Below are 15,318 nucleotides of genomic sequence, written 5' to 3'. Positions count from 1 at the left end.
AAATGTAAAAAAATATTGAAATGTTTAGCTATTATTCGCAATCTTGTTGATATGTTTTCTTCTTGCTCATCAATTTAACAATTTTGTTTAATTATTTTGTATTATATCACCTTCAAATCAATTCTCTTTTCTTTTTGTAAAAGTTTTTTGTTTTTTCATTTTTTCATTTTCTATTTGCTTCATTTTATAGCTATCATTAAGTAACTAATTAATGCAATTTAAATGAAACTAAATTTATAAATATTTGGACATATTAACTGTAAAATGTAGAAATTTTTTTCTTTCTTTTCTCTTTTCTGTTTGGTAATTAAGAAAAGGTAGAAATTTCATAAAAATGAAAATAGAATTCTTTTTTGCCTTTTCTTTTATCATTTCTAAACGATTGTGCTTTTCCACTTTTTTTTTTTTTCAAGATAAAGAGGAAGATGAATTAGACTTTGGCTAATTTTGAATTTATGTTAGAATGAAAAATAGAAGAAGGATAGCAGTGAGTGAAAAACAATATAATTGAAACATTTTTTGAGGAAAAATTGATGTAATTAATTTCTATCTTTAATTTTTTTTTTTAAAAATAATTCATGTAAATTGGTTTTTTTTTATTTAGTAAAGACTTTAAGTGTTTTTTACTTTTAAATGTAATATTATTTCTGAAAATTTTGATAAATTCAACATTTATTATTTTGTTGTTTTCTCTTTTTTTTTTAAAAAAAAAGAAAAAGTTGCTTATTATTATTATATTTTGCTAAAATTAAATAAAATAATGAAAAAATTTTTTTTTTTTTTTTTTTGTTTTTCAGAGCAAAATGAAAATGTTGTGAAAAAGTTGAAATTACATGGATATTTTTGTCATATGCAACTTTATCAAACATATGCAATCATTGTTGTTTATGCAAAATTTTTAAAATTAAAAATTCATCTTCCATATAATATTATTCAGCAAATTTATCTTATTCACGCCAATAAAAATTTGGAAAAAATTATGGTTAGTCTTTTTTCTTTTTTTTTTTTTTATCCTTTTGCAATTATCAGAAATATCACATAAATTTAGTGTAATGAATAGTTTTCTAATTAATTTCAATTACATTAACGAATTTGTCATTTGCCCTAAAAAAAAAAAAAAAAAAAAAAAAAAAAAAAAAAAAGTAAGAAAAAATAAATAACAACAAAAATAAAACCAATCATTATTCTTGTTTCTTTTTTTTTTTTTGATAGAGCCGACTGATTTGAAATTCATAAATGTGAAATGGAAATTTTATCTGTTTTTTTTTTTTTTTTTCGTTCTATTTCTCCTTTTCTTTCATTTTTTCTCAATTTTTCATCTTTTTTTTTTAACAGTTTTTCATCCATCTTTTTTTTTCCAATTTTTAATTACAAAATATAATTCTATCAGTAAAAAAAGAAATTTCATTAATTTTATAGTCTCTGTTTGCCACTGTAAAATGCACTTTTCATTGAACAATATGAAATTATATAGCAAAACAAAAATATAAATTTGATTCTAAAATGAAAATTAAAATGAATATTATTACAGGCAATATTCAAATTTCATCTACTAAAAATTACTACAAATTTTTTATTGTTTTCAAATTTTTAAATCTACTCCAAAATTTTTTTTTTTATTCAATTTAAAATAGAATTTAATGCAAATTTCTTCAAATTTTTTTCTAAACTTTATTTTAAAAAATTTTCAGTTTATTTTAAAAAAAAAATATCAAAATTTAGTGATTTTTTTTAGAAAAAAAGATTATTTAAATCTTTTTTTAAAGCAGATTTAAATAAACTTTAAATTTTTGTTTCATTATGTCAAGTGCTAATGCATAAGTTGACACACTAATATTAATTTCTTTCGTAAATTATTAAATTCAACTACTTGCTGTAACTTATAATCTAAATAGGAGAAAAAAAAAAGCTGAACAAATTTCCTTAGCAAAATTTATAAAAAAAAAATCTTTTTTTTTGATGAGAAAAACATCAAAGAAATTCTTTTCAATCCCATCTCTCTCTCTCTCTCTCTCTCTCTCCCTCTCTTTTCACTTCTTCTTTAAAATTTGTTTAATTATATTGACGATCGGTTAGACTTTTCATTAAAAAAATTTTTTTATTCAATTTTATTTCCTCCTAAGTTCATCGTTTCATCCCATTTTTTTTTTTCTGCTATTAAATTGAACGATTTTTTTAATGAATAAATGCCATTTGAATTAAATAATTTATAAATTTTACGTTAAGCTTTTTCCTGTTTCTTAAATTTTTTTTTTTTTCTTAAAAAAAAAGGAAAAATTTTTAAAATAATTTGTTGGTAAATTTATTTGGAAAAAAAAATGAAGGAAAGAAAAATTGGGAAAAAATATTTTCTGTCTTTTTTAAAAAATTTTTTCAAATAATTTATTGGGAAATTTTTTTTCTGCGAGTCATTTTAGAAATTATTTAAAAATAGTAAAGAAAAAAATTAAATTATATAGAAGTAATTAGGTCGAAATTTTTTTTTCTTTTTTTTTTGCAAATCCAAAATTTGTCACAGTTCTAATTTCCAGTAATTAAATTTCAGAAACTACAATACAGTGATAAAAACTACTTTATAAAGGACAAAGAGAAAGAGAGTAGAGATAGAGGGAGAGAGAAAGAGAGGGAGAGAGAAACAGCACGATCAAAGTTTAAAGAAATTCTGTCATTTTTTCATTTTTTTTTTTTAATACTCAAGTAGAAATTAAAAGTTATCGGTTTTTTTATTTTATTTTTTTTAATTTTAGTAGCATTGTTTATTAAATTATACACTATCTCTCTAATAATTCTCGAAATAATTGTCTAAAAATTTTGCATAAATTATAATCAATGGATTGAATAAATTTATTGCTATAAATTAATGCAAAAATAAAAAACAAATATTTGTTTTATTTTTTGGATTGATTATTAAATTGTTGTGATTAATTAATAATTGATTAATTACATTCAAATATTTTTATCTTTTTCATGGAATTATTTCAATCATTTTTGTTGTATTTCAAAGATTTTTGCTTCCAATAAAAATTAAATTTCATTTTTTCTTTCATTGTTTTTAAAGAAATACATTAAAATTAATTTATTAATCAAAATTTTAGATCAAAATGGCAAAAAGGAAGATTCGTCTTACTACAAAACGACATATTTTCAAAGATTTATGTCAATTTTGGCGTGCTACGACTGCTTTAACAAATAATCGCAGAAAGGTCAAATAAAATTTGCTTTAAAAAAAAAAAAATGACTCCTAAATTTTTAATTTAAATGTTGACTGTAGAAATTTTCAAATTTTTGTTTCATCAGAGATGATTCAACTTAAGTTTAGTTTTTTTTTTTTTTTTTTCTTTCTTTGAATTAATTAATTCTTCAGCTATCTGTTTTCTGTTCATCTATCTGACTTATCATTGTGATAATTTATAATGATGTAAACAAATTTTACCATGAATTTGAAAGAATTAATAATTAATATTTAATGAATCAGATTTAGACTAAATTTTGCTTTTCTTATTTTGAAAATGATCTCAGACTTTTTGCATTTTTTTAGAAACATGATAAATTTGTTATTATTATTATTGGAAATGATTAAATCAATAGAATTTTCAATTATAAATTCCTTGCTTCAATCGTCATATTTTGCTTTCTTTCTTTTTTTTTTTTGCTTAATTTTTGTCAAATTAGGGTTAATTAAACTAAAGTTTTATTAAATAATAAATATTACCAATTTTTTCTCGCCTTTTTTTGTCTTGTTGAAATTTTTTAAAATTTTCAAACGTCATTTTTATTACTTTATTACCTTAAAAATTATTTCAAATCAATTTTTTTACTGTTTTTTCTTTTTTTTTTTTTTTTTATGGGTATATCAAAATTTGTCGTCATGAGTGGAAATGAATAATATAATGTGATAAATTAAATTTGCATAATAAAAGCATCAAAAAAAACACTTCATTCACTTATTTTTGCATCGAATAAATTGTAAACAATTTTATTATTAAATTTAATGATAAATATGGTGGTGCTATTTGTAAGTTATTTATATTTATTGCAAGATAATGGAGTAGTGATTAGATTAACCACTGACCATTGACCATTGACCATTGACCTTTCTGATTGTTTATGAGTAATTAATTAGCTACCTTTAATCAATACAAATTCTGTTTTTCTTTCCAATGTAATTTATGTTAAATTAATTTACTTCGTTGATTTCAACTTGGTTAAAGTGAATTTATCATTGAAAAAGTGAGAAAATTTCGAATGTGTTATTAATTAAATCAAATGAGCGATTTAAATCAGAAAAAATCAATACTTTATTTTGCAGAGAAAAATTTGATACTTTGCAAAGTCAATATTTTATCCCTTCTCTCTCTCTCTCTCTCTCTTTTTATTTTGTCATATTTTCTTTTTTTTAAGAAAGAGGGAGAGAGGAAGTAAGAGGTTTATGTTCTGTCTAACTAACCTATGTAGTTTGATTACTTTTTTTTTGTTTTTTAGCCAAAATGATGCTTTTATCTTACTTAATAATTCTATGATAATATTCTATCATTTTAAATGAGCGAAAAATTTGACAATTTGTAATTTGAACTGAAGTAGTTTTTTTTCTTTTTTTTTTTTATTAAAAAATAGCAAACAGATTTTTTTTTTTTTGATTTTTAATAGCAAATTTTATTTAAATGCAAAAAAGAAAAAATTATTTACTTTTTTTGAGATGAATATTTTGGCAAAATTTTAATTTTTGTTTTAAAAGAAATTATGATAGTAAAAATTTTTAAATAGCAATCAATAATTACATATGTATATACTCATTAAATAGAAAATAGTAAATGAAGTATGTCAAGCCGGAAAAGTTAGTAAATAAAGTAAAAGCTGACAAATTCATTGCAAAAAAAAAGTTTTTTTTTTCCGGATGAGATAGAAGGTTGGCCAAATTTAGATAATGATTACTTCATTATTTATTACAAATTTGTTACGTTTTTTTCGAAATGAAGAGTTAGCTGAACATGTAAATAGAATAATTAAATTAATCATTTAATTACAAATTCATTGCGGAATTTTTTTTCCGGATGATTGGAAAAGTTAGCTAAGTATTTGACTAAAATGATTGAATTCAATTTTTATATTTGATATTTACATATATAAATATTGCTAAAATATATAGGATGACAAATATTCAAATTTTATTAAAATTGAAATTGAAATTTTGTAAAAATTCTTTAAATTAATAACATTCAAAATTTTTTGAGCACAAATAATGAATATCAAATCATTTATGAATTTTATGCTGCAAATATTTTAAAAATTAATCATATTAGCTGTTTTATAGCAATAATTTGAAAAATCTGACTAGGGGAATGTTAAATTGCTGATAAAAATTATGTATTTTTGTGCAACAGTGCTCGTAGTGTGACAATTGCGCAACAAAATGATAAAATAAAGAATTGTATATCATTTATTATGTTTGAACATATCATTATATTTTTATGTATATTTATTTATTTGTTTATTTATTAATCACTTTTTTACTTATGCAACATTCCTATCATATTAATTTCTTAGATAAACATTGTTTTATTTTTTTTTCTCTCTAAAAAAATTTTTTTTTATTACTTTTCATTTATTATGAGTCAAAAAAAAAAAGCTTTCAATCAATTTATTTTGAAATGAAAATTAATTTTTAAAATAAAACACAAACATTTAGAGTTATTGTTATATTAAAATTAATTATTCTAGAAATTTCTGAAATCATTATCGAACGCAAAAGCTGCTAAATCAATTTCCAAATCAAATTCTTCTTCAAAAGGAATTTCATTTCAATCCAACACATCCACTGTATGTTCCTTTTTTTTTTTTTTTTGCTCTCTCTCTCCCTAGTTAATCATTACAATAAAATGAAAAATAAGCAAATTCTCATTTGTGTGTTTTTTTAAAGTATGCATGCACGAATGCATGCATGCATGCATGCATACTTTTGTTTTCCATAGCTTTGCTCTTTTTTCCTGCTAAGTTCGATAGAATGAAATATTTGTTATAAGTTTAATTTACAGCAATAAATTGAATTTATATACTTTAATAGAAAAAATTTCGTTCAAAATTTTATTCTTTTTATTTATTTCACTTTTTTTTTTCTTTATATATTTTTTAAAATTGGCGTCTCTTTTTTTTTTTTTTTTGTTATATATAATTTTTGTAGATTTATTTCATTGAATTAATTTGATCTAATTAAATTTTATGATTTATTTACGAAGCTCTTTCTTTTTTTGTTTCCAAAATTATTGTCACCTATTGCTTTTGAAATGAAACTTTTTTAATTTCTAATTTTTAAAATTGATTTGGTAGAGAAAATAAAACTGAATAATATATGGATAGCTTCTTATATCATATAGTAATTTTTTTCATAATATATGCAAATTTCGAAGCTTTTTTGAAATATCATGTTTTTTTAAAATTTTGTTGTTTGTAATGCATTGAAATCCCTAAGATACTTCTTTTTATTAAAATTTTCCAACTAAAATCTTAAACTTCTGGGAAAAATTAAAAAAACGAAACATATGGGAATAATCGAATTTTACCACTAAATAAATTTGCATATTTCGATCCCAAAAATTTGTGTAATAAAATTTTATTTATTCTTATTTGCTCTTTTCGCAATCACTTAAAATTTAGTTTAAAAAATTTTTCCTGCTGACAAAAAAAAAAAAAAAAAAATTATCAATGATATCATTGTATATCTTATAAGAAATCATAATTTAGAACTACTTATGAATTTAATGAAATAATTTAAACGATTCTTCTTACAAGCCATCGTGTGGCAACAATCAATATAAACAGAATGCTGCAGTAAGTAATTAGTAACTAATACTAACATAAGTTAATTACCAATTAAAATTTTAAGAAGTTTCATATATTGTAAATGCCAAATGCTTATTTAATTAATAATTTTTATCATTGATGTATTTTAAATGTAAATAAACTTTTTTCTCCCACTTATTTGAAACATTCTGTTTTTTTCCCTTTTTTTATGAATATAAATTTTAATTTTGTGGAGTTTTTTTTTCTTTTTTAACTTATAAGTTTGCATTTTCAATTTAAATTCGAAACTTTTTTTTTTCTGTTTAACTATTAAATTTCAATAAAATTAATTGCTAACAATGGAAAAAAAAAAAAAAAGAAAGAAAATAAGCAAAAGAAATAGTTGAAATATTTTTGAAATGCACTTTACGCTATGACATTTTAATCATTGCTAAATCATTTTTTTATCTCTTCCGATCTCCTTCTCTTAAATAATCATTTTATTCCTCTTGCATCTTCAAATATTTTATATCCCAGGAATATCTGTATAGCAAACATTACTGTCTATTTTGTTAGCTTTCAAAATTTTATTGATAACGGAAATCAATGAGTTTTTCTTTTTAATTTTTTTTTTTTCTTCATTTCATGCATATCTATCTAATCTTTCTCTCTCTCTCTCTTTCCCTCTCTCTCCTTCTCTCTCTCTCTTTCTCTTTCTTTTTGTCTCTTTTTATAAATTTATGTGTTTATGCAGCAGTCCTAGTATTTACTTGATAAATAGCAAAATAAGAGCCTTAAGGCTTAGTTGTTGGCATGTATATGCAATCCATAAAATGGAAAGATTTTTTCCAACTCTTTCACACTTATTCTAAATTCACTCACTTCATTTTCTCTCTTCTTTTTTATCCTTACTTTTTACTTTTTTTCTTTTTATTTCTCTTTTTTTTTTTTTTTTTTATTGTTTTATTGTATTTCTAAAATTTGAAAAGTTCAAAACCACTTATTGTTTTATTGTATTTTAAATTTTAAAAAAGTTGAAAAAAAGATATTTTGTGAAAATAAAAATAATATAATTAAATTGCTTTTAATAGGAAAATTTTTTCGAGAGAAAATAACACAAAAAATGTTATCATATCGAATTGAATGAATGATAGTTAATTTTATGAATTTGTTATTATTAAGAGAAAAATTTAAAATTCTACACAAATTATTATTTTATCATAATAGCAAACAAGTTAGCAATGAATTGCAAACTAGCACGCTATAAATGCATGCAATAATTTGGCAAATTAGAATTATGAATTGCAGTTATATGCAACAAATTAACAATTGAAATTTTAGAATAACGCAAATACATATGGGAATAGCAGCACTTATAAACGCTAATTTGTTTTGTTTTGTTTTTTGTTTTTTTTTTTTTTTTTTTTTTTTTTATGATAAATAAATTAGAAATTGAAATGCACTGATTTTAAACTTGCAAAAAAAATAGGATATGATTAATGATTGAAAGGAAAAAAAGAGTAAGCTATTAGTTTATTGTTATATGACGATAATTTATCTTTGGTAGTGAATAAACAAGTATTTAAGTTAATGATTTCAAATATTGCTTAGTATAAACTGGATGAAAATGATGCGAAAAAACGTGAACAGCAAAGATTAGCACAGAAATTGGATGATGATTCAGCAGCTATCTATAATGATATTAATTCCAGCAGTGGAATGGTTAAAATATATTTTACACCGTTTGTTTTCATTTTTTAATTTTAATTTCAATTCAATTACTTGTTAAGTTTTTTTTTTTTTCTTTTTTAAATAGACAAAATATTTGGTATTAGATATAAGTAGGTAAAAAAAAAAGAAAATTAAAGAAGAGGATGGTAAATTTAAGAATAATTTGACGAAGTGATTGAAACTGTACAGATAAAACATAATCGAAGTAATGAAATTAAATAATCTATCATTAATCTCTAAAACTGTCATATAAAAAATTGAGAATGAAGAATCTACACTGGGTATTAATTACTTTTTTAAGAAACAAAGCGGTCTTCTTTGAATTATTTTTCAAATGAATAAAACATTAAATTTGATTTTTACCTCTATTTTACTGCTTTTAGTATTAACTTCTTACACCGATCGGTGTAGAAAATTTAAAAGAAATTAAGTGTTTTTAGTTTTTTAGTTTCTCATAATTTAATTAATATTGAAACGATAAAAAAATCATAATTTTTAATAGTGAAGTATATTGTATAAGAAGATGAAATTAATTTTTTTTTTTTGAAAAATACAATTAAATTGATCGTTTTTCCTAGAATTTTTGTAAATTATATTTTTTATTCAAGTGTAGCAAAAAAGAAAGTATTATTTTATTTAAATTAGTAAAAAATGAAATAAAATGAATTTAAAATTAAAATTATTTATAGAAATGAATTATTAAACGAAGCAACATGTGCAAATGTAATTTCATCAACGTTATCATCGTCATTGCCAGAAAAATCAATAACAATGATCGGTGTACCGGATTCGGAATTTTCCACTGATAATGCAACTAGTAACAGTACTGATAAATGTCACAAAGATAGTAACATTGATAACACTGATAATATTGGTAACAAATTTTCGTAGTTTTCTTTTTCTCATATTTAATTTATAATAAATTTCATTTTAATTTTGAAATTTCATTTTCGCTATTTTACAAATACTTTTTTAAAGTTCTTTTGATAAGTTTAAAAATTTAAGTTTAATTTTTTTATTGCATTTTCGTAGTGTATGAAGGCAAAAATTTCAGCAGATTTTTTGTTGAAGATTTTATAAAAGTAGTTGAAGTTTATTTTTCAAAAAAAAAAAAAGAAAGAGAAAAACAAAGAAATGAAAAATTATGGCTAACTTATGATGCATTGTTATATAAAATACCAAATTTTATTTTAGTATTAAAGTTTTATTTATAATTTTACGTTTATTAAAATAACTCAGAATTTGATAATAATTTTTCAAATACTTAATTTTAATATTTCAGTGGGCAAACCATTCCACTCTTTTTTTTTTCTTTTCAGAAGCTAAAGTGCTATGTCAATGTCAATCACATTTAGGCCGAATATTTCTAGATGAAGTTTATCCATTAACAACAGAACAACTGTTTACCATACTATTTTCACCCATACCATGGTATCAACATTTTGATGAAATTGTCAACAAAACAGGTAAATATCTAAATTTGAAGAAAAAATATTATTTAAAATTTCAGTTAGTAAATAATTTTGAGTTTTGAATTCCAAGTTTTTTTAATATTTTTCTTTAAATTTATTGGTGGGTAAACGATGTAATGTATCACTTAAAATTTTAGCACATGGAAAAACGCTTAATATAGTAACTGGTAAGTAATTTTATTTTTTTGATATTTCATTTTCACTCTTTTTTAATCAGTTTCGTTTTTATTTTCACTTTATTTTTTCACTTATGATATTATTATCATTTGATTAAAATAATTATCTACTTTTACCTTTTCAATTATTTGTTATCACTCATATTTGATCAATTAAATTACAATATAATTATTGCAAAGGTTATATGGCAACATCATGGGTAACAGAAAATCCTACTGTTACCACGCGAACAGTAACCTATAACATGGCACTAAATAACGCTTTAGGTCCAAAAAGTACGTCAGTTACTGAAAAACAGGTTATTTATTTCAATTTTTTCACTTTTTTTTTAATTCTATTAAAAAATAATTACATACTTAAAATTACATACTGAAAAATTACATACTTAATTTTTTTTTTTTTTAATTACTCATCTTGTTCCTTTTTTTTTTTGTAAATTTACGTTTTGTATTCTTTCACAGTGCAATTAAACTTTACCCATCATCGTTCTCTATAGCATAAAACCCTATCTACGTCTCTTTATATTATCAAATGTTACTTTCTCGTGTTGTATTTCAGACATGTCACTCATTTCACGGTACCGATAAAGGATTTAGTGTAATGAAAGAGATTCAAAACGCTGGCATACCATACGCTGATAATTTTGCCATTCAATGTACTTATTGTATAATTCGGGCAGGTAACATGCATTCCAGGTTACTTATACATGGCACAATAATACAAAAGAAAAATATTTGGGGTATTGTTAAAGGTAAATATTTTAATTCATAATTTAAACAAGAATTTAAGTTAACACAAATACACACAAAACGAAGATCTTAGATAGGAGCAATAGACATGACTTACTTACCGTAGTAATATTTTTGAAGCTACCGTAATACTGTCTACTGTATGCTTATGTTTATTAACATAGAACTGTTTTAAATGATTTCGTAAACGATATTCGTTTTTGATGCTTAGCTAGCAGTAGACGGTAAACGTATTGCATGTGAAGTAACTAGCCACGAATATAGTGCAATATTGTTAGTTACGTTACGTGCAATACGTGTAATGTTGTTAGTTACGTTACGTGCAATACGTATGTTGTTTTTCCTTTTTCTAGCGTACAACTAACTACATTGTAATTACATATATACATTGCATATTTCTGCATAAGTAACAAATCAATATATTGTATTTTTTTTTCTTTTTATACTTTATACTTTAACTAGACACGTATACTACGTGAGTGACGTTATATTAATATTTTTTTTTTTCTGATCAATTTAGGCATATTAATTAGGGATAGCCATAAATTTGGCATAATAATTGATTTAAACAATAGTTTCAGGAATAATTGAAAAAAGTACGTATAGTGGATTAGGAACACATTATACTGTATTAAAAGAAACATTAAAATTACTGTGTGATGAATCACTTGAAGTAAAACAATCTACCGTATCGGAATGTGAAACAAGCAATAATTTGTTACCAAACAAATTATTAAATCGGTACGCTAATATTGATATTTCATTTCTCTCTACTAAAATTGCACGAATTGGAAAATGTAAAAAAAATAAATAAATGTTTATAATATTACTTTAAGGACAAGTCATTTATCAATTAAAATACATCAATTTGAATATTTTTTCAATTTTTTCGAAATTTTATACCCATACATTCTTAATTATTAATCAGCATATGCTTCTTTCGTATGTGTATATTACTCTTATCACTTTTCATACTATTTCCGTAATTTATTTTTTTTTTTAAAAAAAAGAACTAATAATATTAAATAATAACAATTGATTGTTCAATGATCATTATTTATCGAGGTGACTTTTTTTTCTCTCTTCTTTTTTATCATAAACATTTATGAAAATTATTGATTGTATTTTTTTTTCTAATGTGAAAATTCGAAAAAGTCACCTCTTGACTGTTTGAAATATATCATAAATTATTTAAAATAGAAATAAATTTTATTTTATTCTTTTCGACACATCTGAAAACGTTTCATTTCATGTGTGAAAATTTTTGACGTAAAAATTTTATTTATGATTATTGCATTTTCAGATATGCAATTAAATTTCATTTAAAAAAAAGATGAAACTGAAAGATTTAGTAAGTTTTTTCTAAAAATCCAAAAAAACGAGAGCTGTTTTGGGTGGATTTTATTCTTCGCACAAATTTATGATATTAAAAAAATGAAAATTTTTCTTTTTTTTTTTTTTTTTTTTTTCTGGAAAGTACAAAACAACACCTGCTAGTTATTATATCTGCAGAAAGTACAACAATATCAAAAACGGTACTATTACGGAACACAATAATTCAACCGGTGCTCATTATCAGTCGATGTTGCTGAATCCGATTATCAATTCTGCTGATAATATCAGTCAGTTTTCCATCATATCATTCCAGTGGGAACTAACATTGTAAACTTTAAAGTGGAAACTAACAAATTATCTTATTCTGTTTTCAATATTAAAAGATATAAGTTACTGATTTTCATTTTCAAATATGACATTTTGAATTACTATTTTAAAATTCACTTTAGAAATGTTTGTTTTCTATTAAATACATTACTTACAGATTACATTTATGAGAATATTCATTAAAAAAAAATATGTTGTATTTAAATTTTATTACGTTGGGAAAAAAAGCACATCTAATTTAATATTTCGAAGTTATATCACAAAAAAATGTCTCGAATTTAGATTTTAATTTTAAAATACTTTTATTTCAAGAAATTAATTGTAGCATTAATTTTACAGAATTTAGCTATCTTAGAGAAAAGACAATAGGCATGATGATAGATATAAGCAAGAGAAAATCTTTTCTAATTTTTTTTCAAAGATCTAAAAACCTTAATACATCATCGTTCCCAGAATTACTAATTTTATCATTAAATTAATTTTACAAAATAATTCCTTAGCAAATCAATTATCAGCTATGTCACATAAAATAGTATATATAAGATTGTGACATGATCAATTGCTTCTCAAAGTAATCGATTTAATTTGATAATAAAATTGTAAGTGTATAAAAATATTATGTATTATTATTACGATTACTATTACTATTATACTTACATTAAATTACTGTTACATTCATATTATAAATGTATGTATCATGAATATATTGTAGAAATTTGATTGTATAAATTTAAAATGCTGATCTTCATACTAGTTTACAACTAACTGTATTACTGATTATTGATTATTGTGTTATTAATTAATAACATGAGAAATTGAATCAAATTTCTATCAAAAACATAAAATTTTAAACAAATTGATTAAATTTAAGTAAGTTCAAAATTTTTAAAAGATTTTTAAACATTATAAATTGAAATCAAAAAAAAAGAAAAGGATGGTAGAAATTTTAGATTTTGTACTAAAAAAAAAAAAAAAAAAAAAATTGCTTATATTTTCTATGCTTTGTATATTTTCTTTTTTATTTTTTAAATTTATTAAAATTGAAGTGAATTCATTTAGATGTAACAAAGTCAACAACAACAGCAAGATCAACAAATGATAATAGTTGCTTTTGTGATAATGCTACTGTGATTACAAATAATGCTCAAACACAAACATTAAATTATTTTAGTAATAAGGAAAGTATTGGTTATTCCAATAGATTTGTTATTATTTTGTAAGTTTTTTTTTTTTGTTTTCTTTTTCGTATTTTTCTTCTTTGAAATTTATTCAGAATTTTTCTTTAAATTTGTTTTAAAAATTGACATTTTCTATGATAAATTTAATTGTAAAATAGTTATCCATGAAATGTTAATAATTGCTACTTTATTCATTTATTTATTGATTTTTCTTCCTGAAAGACTTTACAAAATTAATGAAAAAAGTGTTTGCAAAACAAACTTTCAAATCTGATATTAAATTTTTTCCGTCACTAAAAATAAATGCAAATTTGTAAATTGAGAACTAAATTATTTTAATGAAAGAATAATTATTTGTAGAAATTTTTCGAATTTTTTTTCCCCCAAGAAGAAAGGAATTAAAAATTTTAATTTAAAAATTTTCAATTTAATTTTTTAGGTTTCATTCTGATTATAAACTAAGTTTATTGTTTATAGACTTTCAGTATTAATTTGTTTGCAAGTTTTCACTTATCTAAAGATCTCATATATTTTGGATACTCATTGCTCCAGTTCCAGTGAAAATTCCGCTGCTTTCATTAATAGAATTCAACATCCGTAAGTTAGTAAAATAATTTTGAAAAATTTTATTATTAGATAAATTTAAATTGAAGTATTGCTGAATTTAACTTATTTAACGATTAATAATTATTTTGCATAGTGATTTAAATTTGCAGGAATGATTTATCAGTAGATGCACAGAATCTTGAACAATTACGATTGACTGGCAAAAATATCATCTTCAAAGATGATTTATAAACTTTCCTGAATCATTTTGCTTAATTTTAAATTAATTTCAGTTTTTGATTGCATTATTGTAACCAAAATAAATCTAATTTTGTCAATGTAATTTGATTTTAATAAATAAATTAATTAATTAGCAAAATAATATATGTTTTTTTTTTTTTTTTTTTTTTTTTTTTTGTTGCATTTTTCTAATTCTCGAACAGAATTTAGCTAAAAAAATTTTTGTTTTTCCTCCTTGTTAATTTAGTAAAATTTTGATGTCATCAAATTGTTGTAAAATTTTAAATATCAACTAGAATTGAAAGTTTCATTGTAAGTCTGAAATGCAAGTAGAAAGAAAAAACGAATGAAATAATAAATTATGTTTTGGTTTTTTCATTTTTTTTTTTTTTTTGTTTTTTGTTTTTTTTGTTTTAATTTTATTCAATGATTGATATTTATAAAGAATTAATTGCTTGTTAAACATTGAGCAAAACTCTTTACTTTTTATCGAAACATATTTTATACTTCCAAGACAAAAAGTAATTTACATATTTTAAATTATCAAATTAACAATTTAAGAAACAACTTATGCATTTTATTCAACAACAACCTGCAATGGAAGTAAATTTGCAATTAATAACAGTTAAATATTCTTTAAAACAATATCAAAGAAATAATAAAAAAAAGGCTAGTAAGTGATAGTTTTTATGTGTTCTAAGTTTTTTTTTAGCAAGATTTTAATAATTTTTTCAAATTATTTTCTTTTTTTTAAACTTTTTCTCTTTTTTTTAATAGTGAAAAAAT

At 21.7% G+C, this 15,318-nt stretch overlaps 1 protein-coding gene across 1 annotated transcript; it reads left to right on the top strand.

Moving 5' to 3' along the window:
• Positions 1 to 8,276: 8,276 nt before the first annotated feature.
• Bm7370 (Uncharacterized protein) lies at positions 8,277 to 14,544 on the top strand (the record flags this gene model as incomplete). Its single annotated transcript, XM_043080950.1, has 12 exons — positions 8,277 to 8,297; positions 8,389 to 8,519; positions 9,198 to 9,382; positions 9,828 to 9,974; positions 10,118 to 10,147; positions 10,337 to 10,455; positions 10,716 to 10,908; positions 11,488 to 11,647; positions 12,419 to 12,528; positions 13,628 to 13,784; positions 14,224 to 14,343; positions 14,463 to 14,544. The coding sequence occupies 12 exons, from the start codon at positions 8,277 to 8,279 to the stop codon at positions 14,542 to 14,544; spliced, it is 1,455 nt and encodes a 484-aa protein (XP_042936884.1).
• Positions 14,545 to 15,318: the final 774 nt, after the last annotated feature.

This window comes from Brugia malayi (assembly GCF_000002995.4).
Source record: "Brugia malayi strain FR3 genome assembly, contig: Bm_v4_Chr3_scaffold_001, whole genome shotgun sequence".
Taxonomy (NCBI): Eukaryota; Metazoa; Nematoda; class Chromadorea; order Rhabditida; family Onchocercidae; genus Brugia; species Brugia malayi.
The sequence above is the reverse complement of the archived record's forward strand: the minus strand, read 5'-3'. Positions and strand labels throughout refer to the sequence as shown.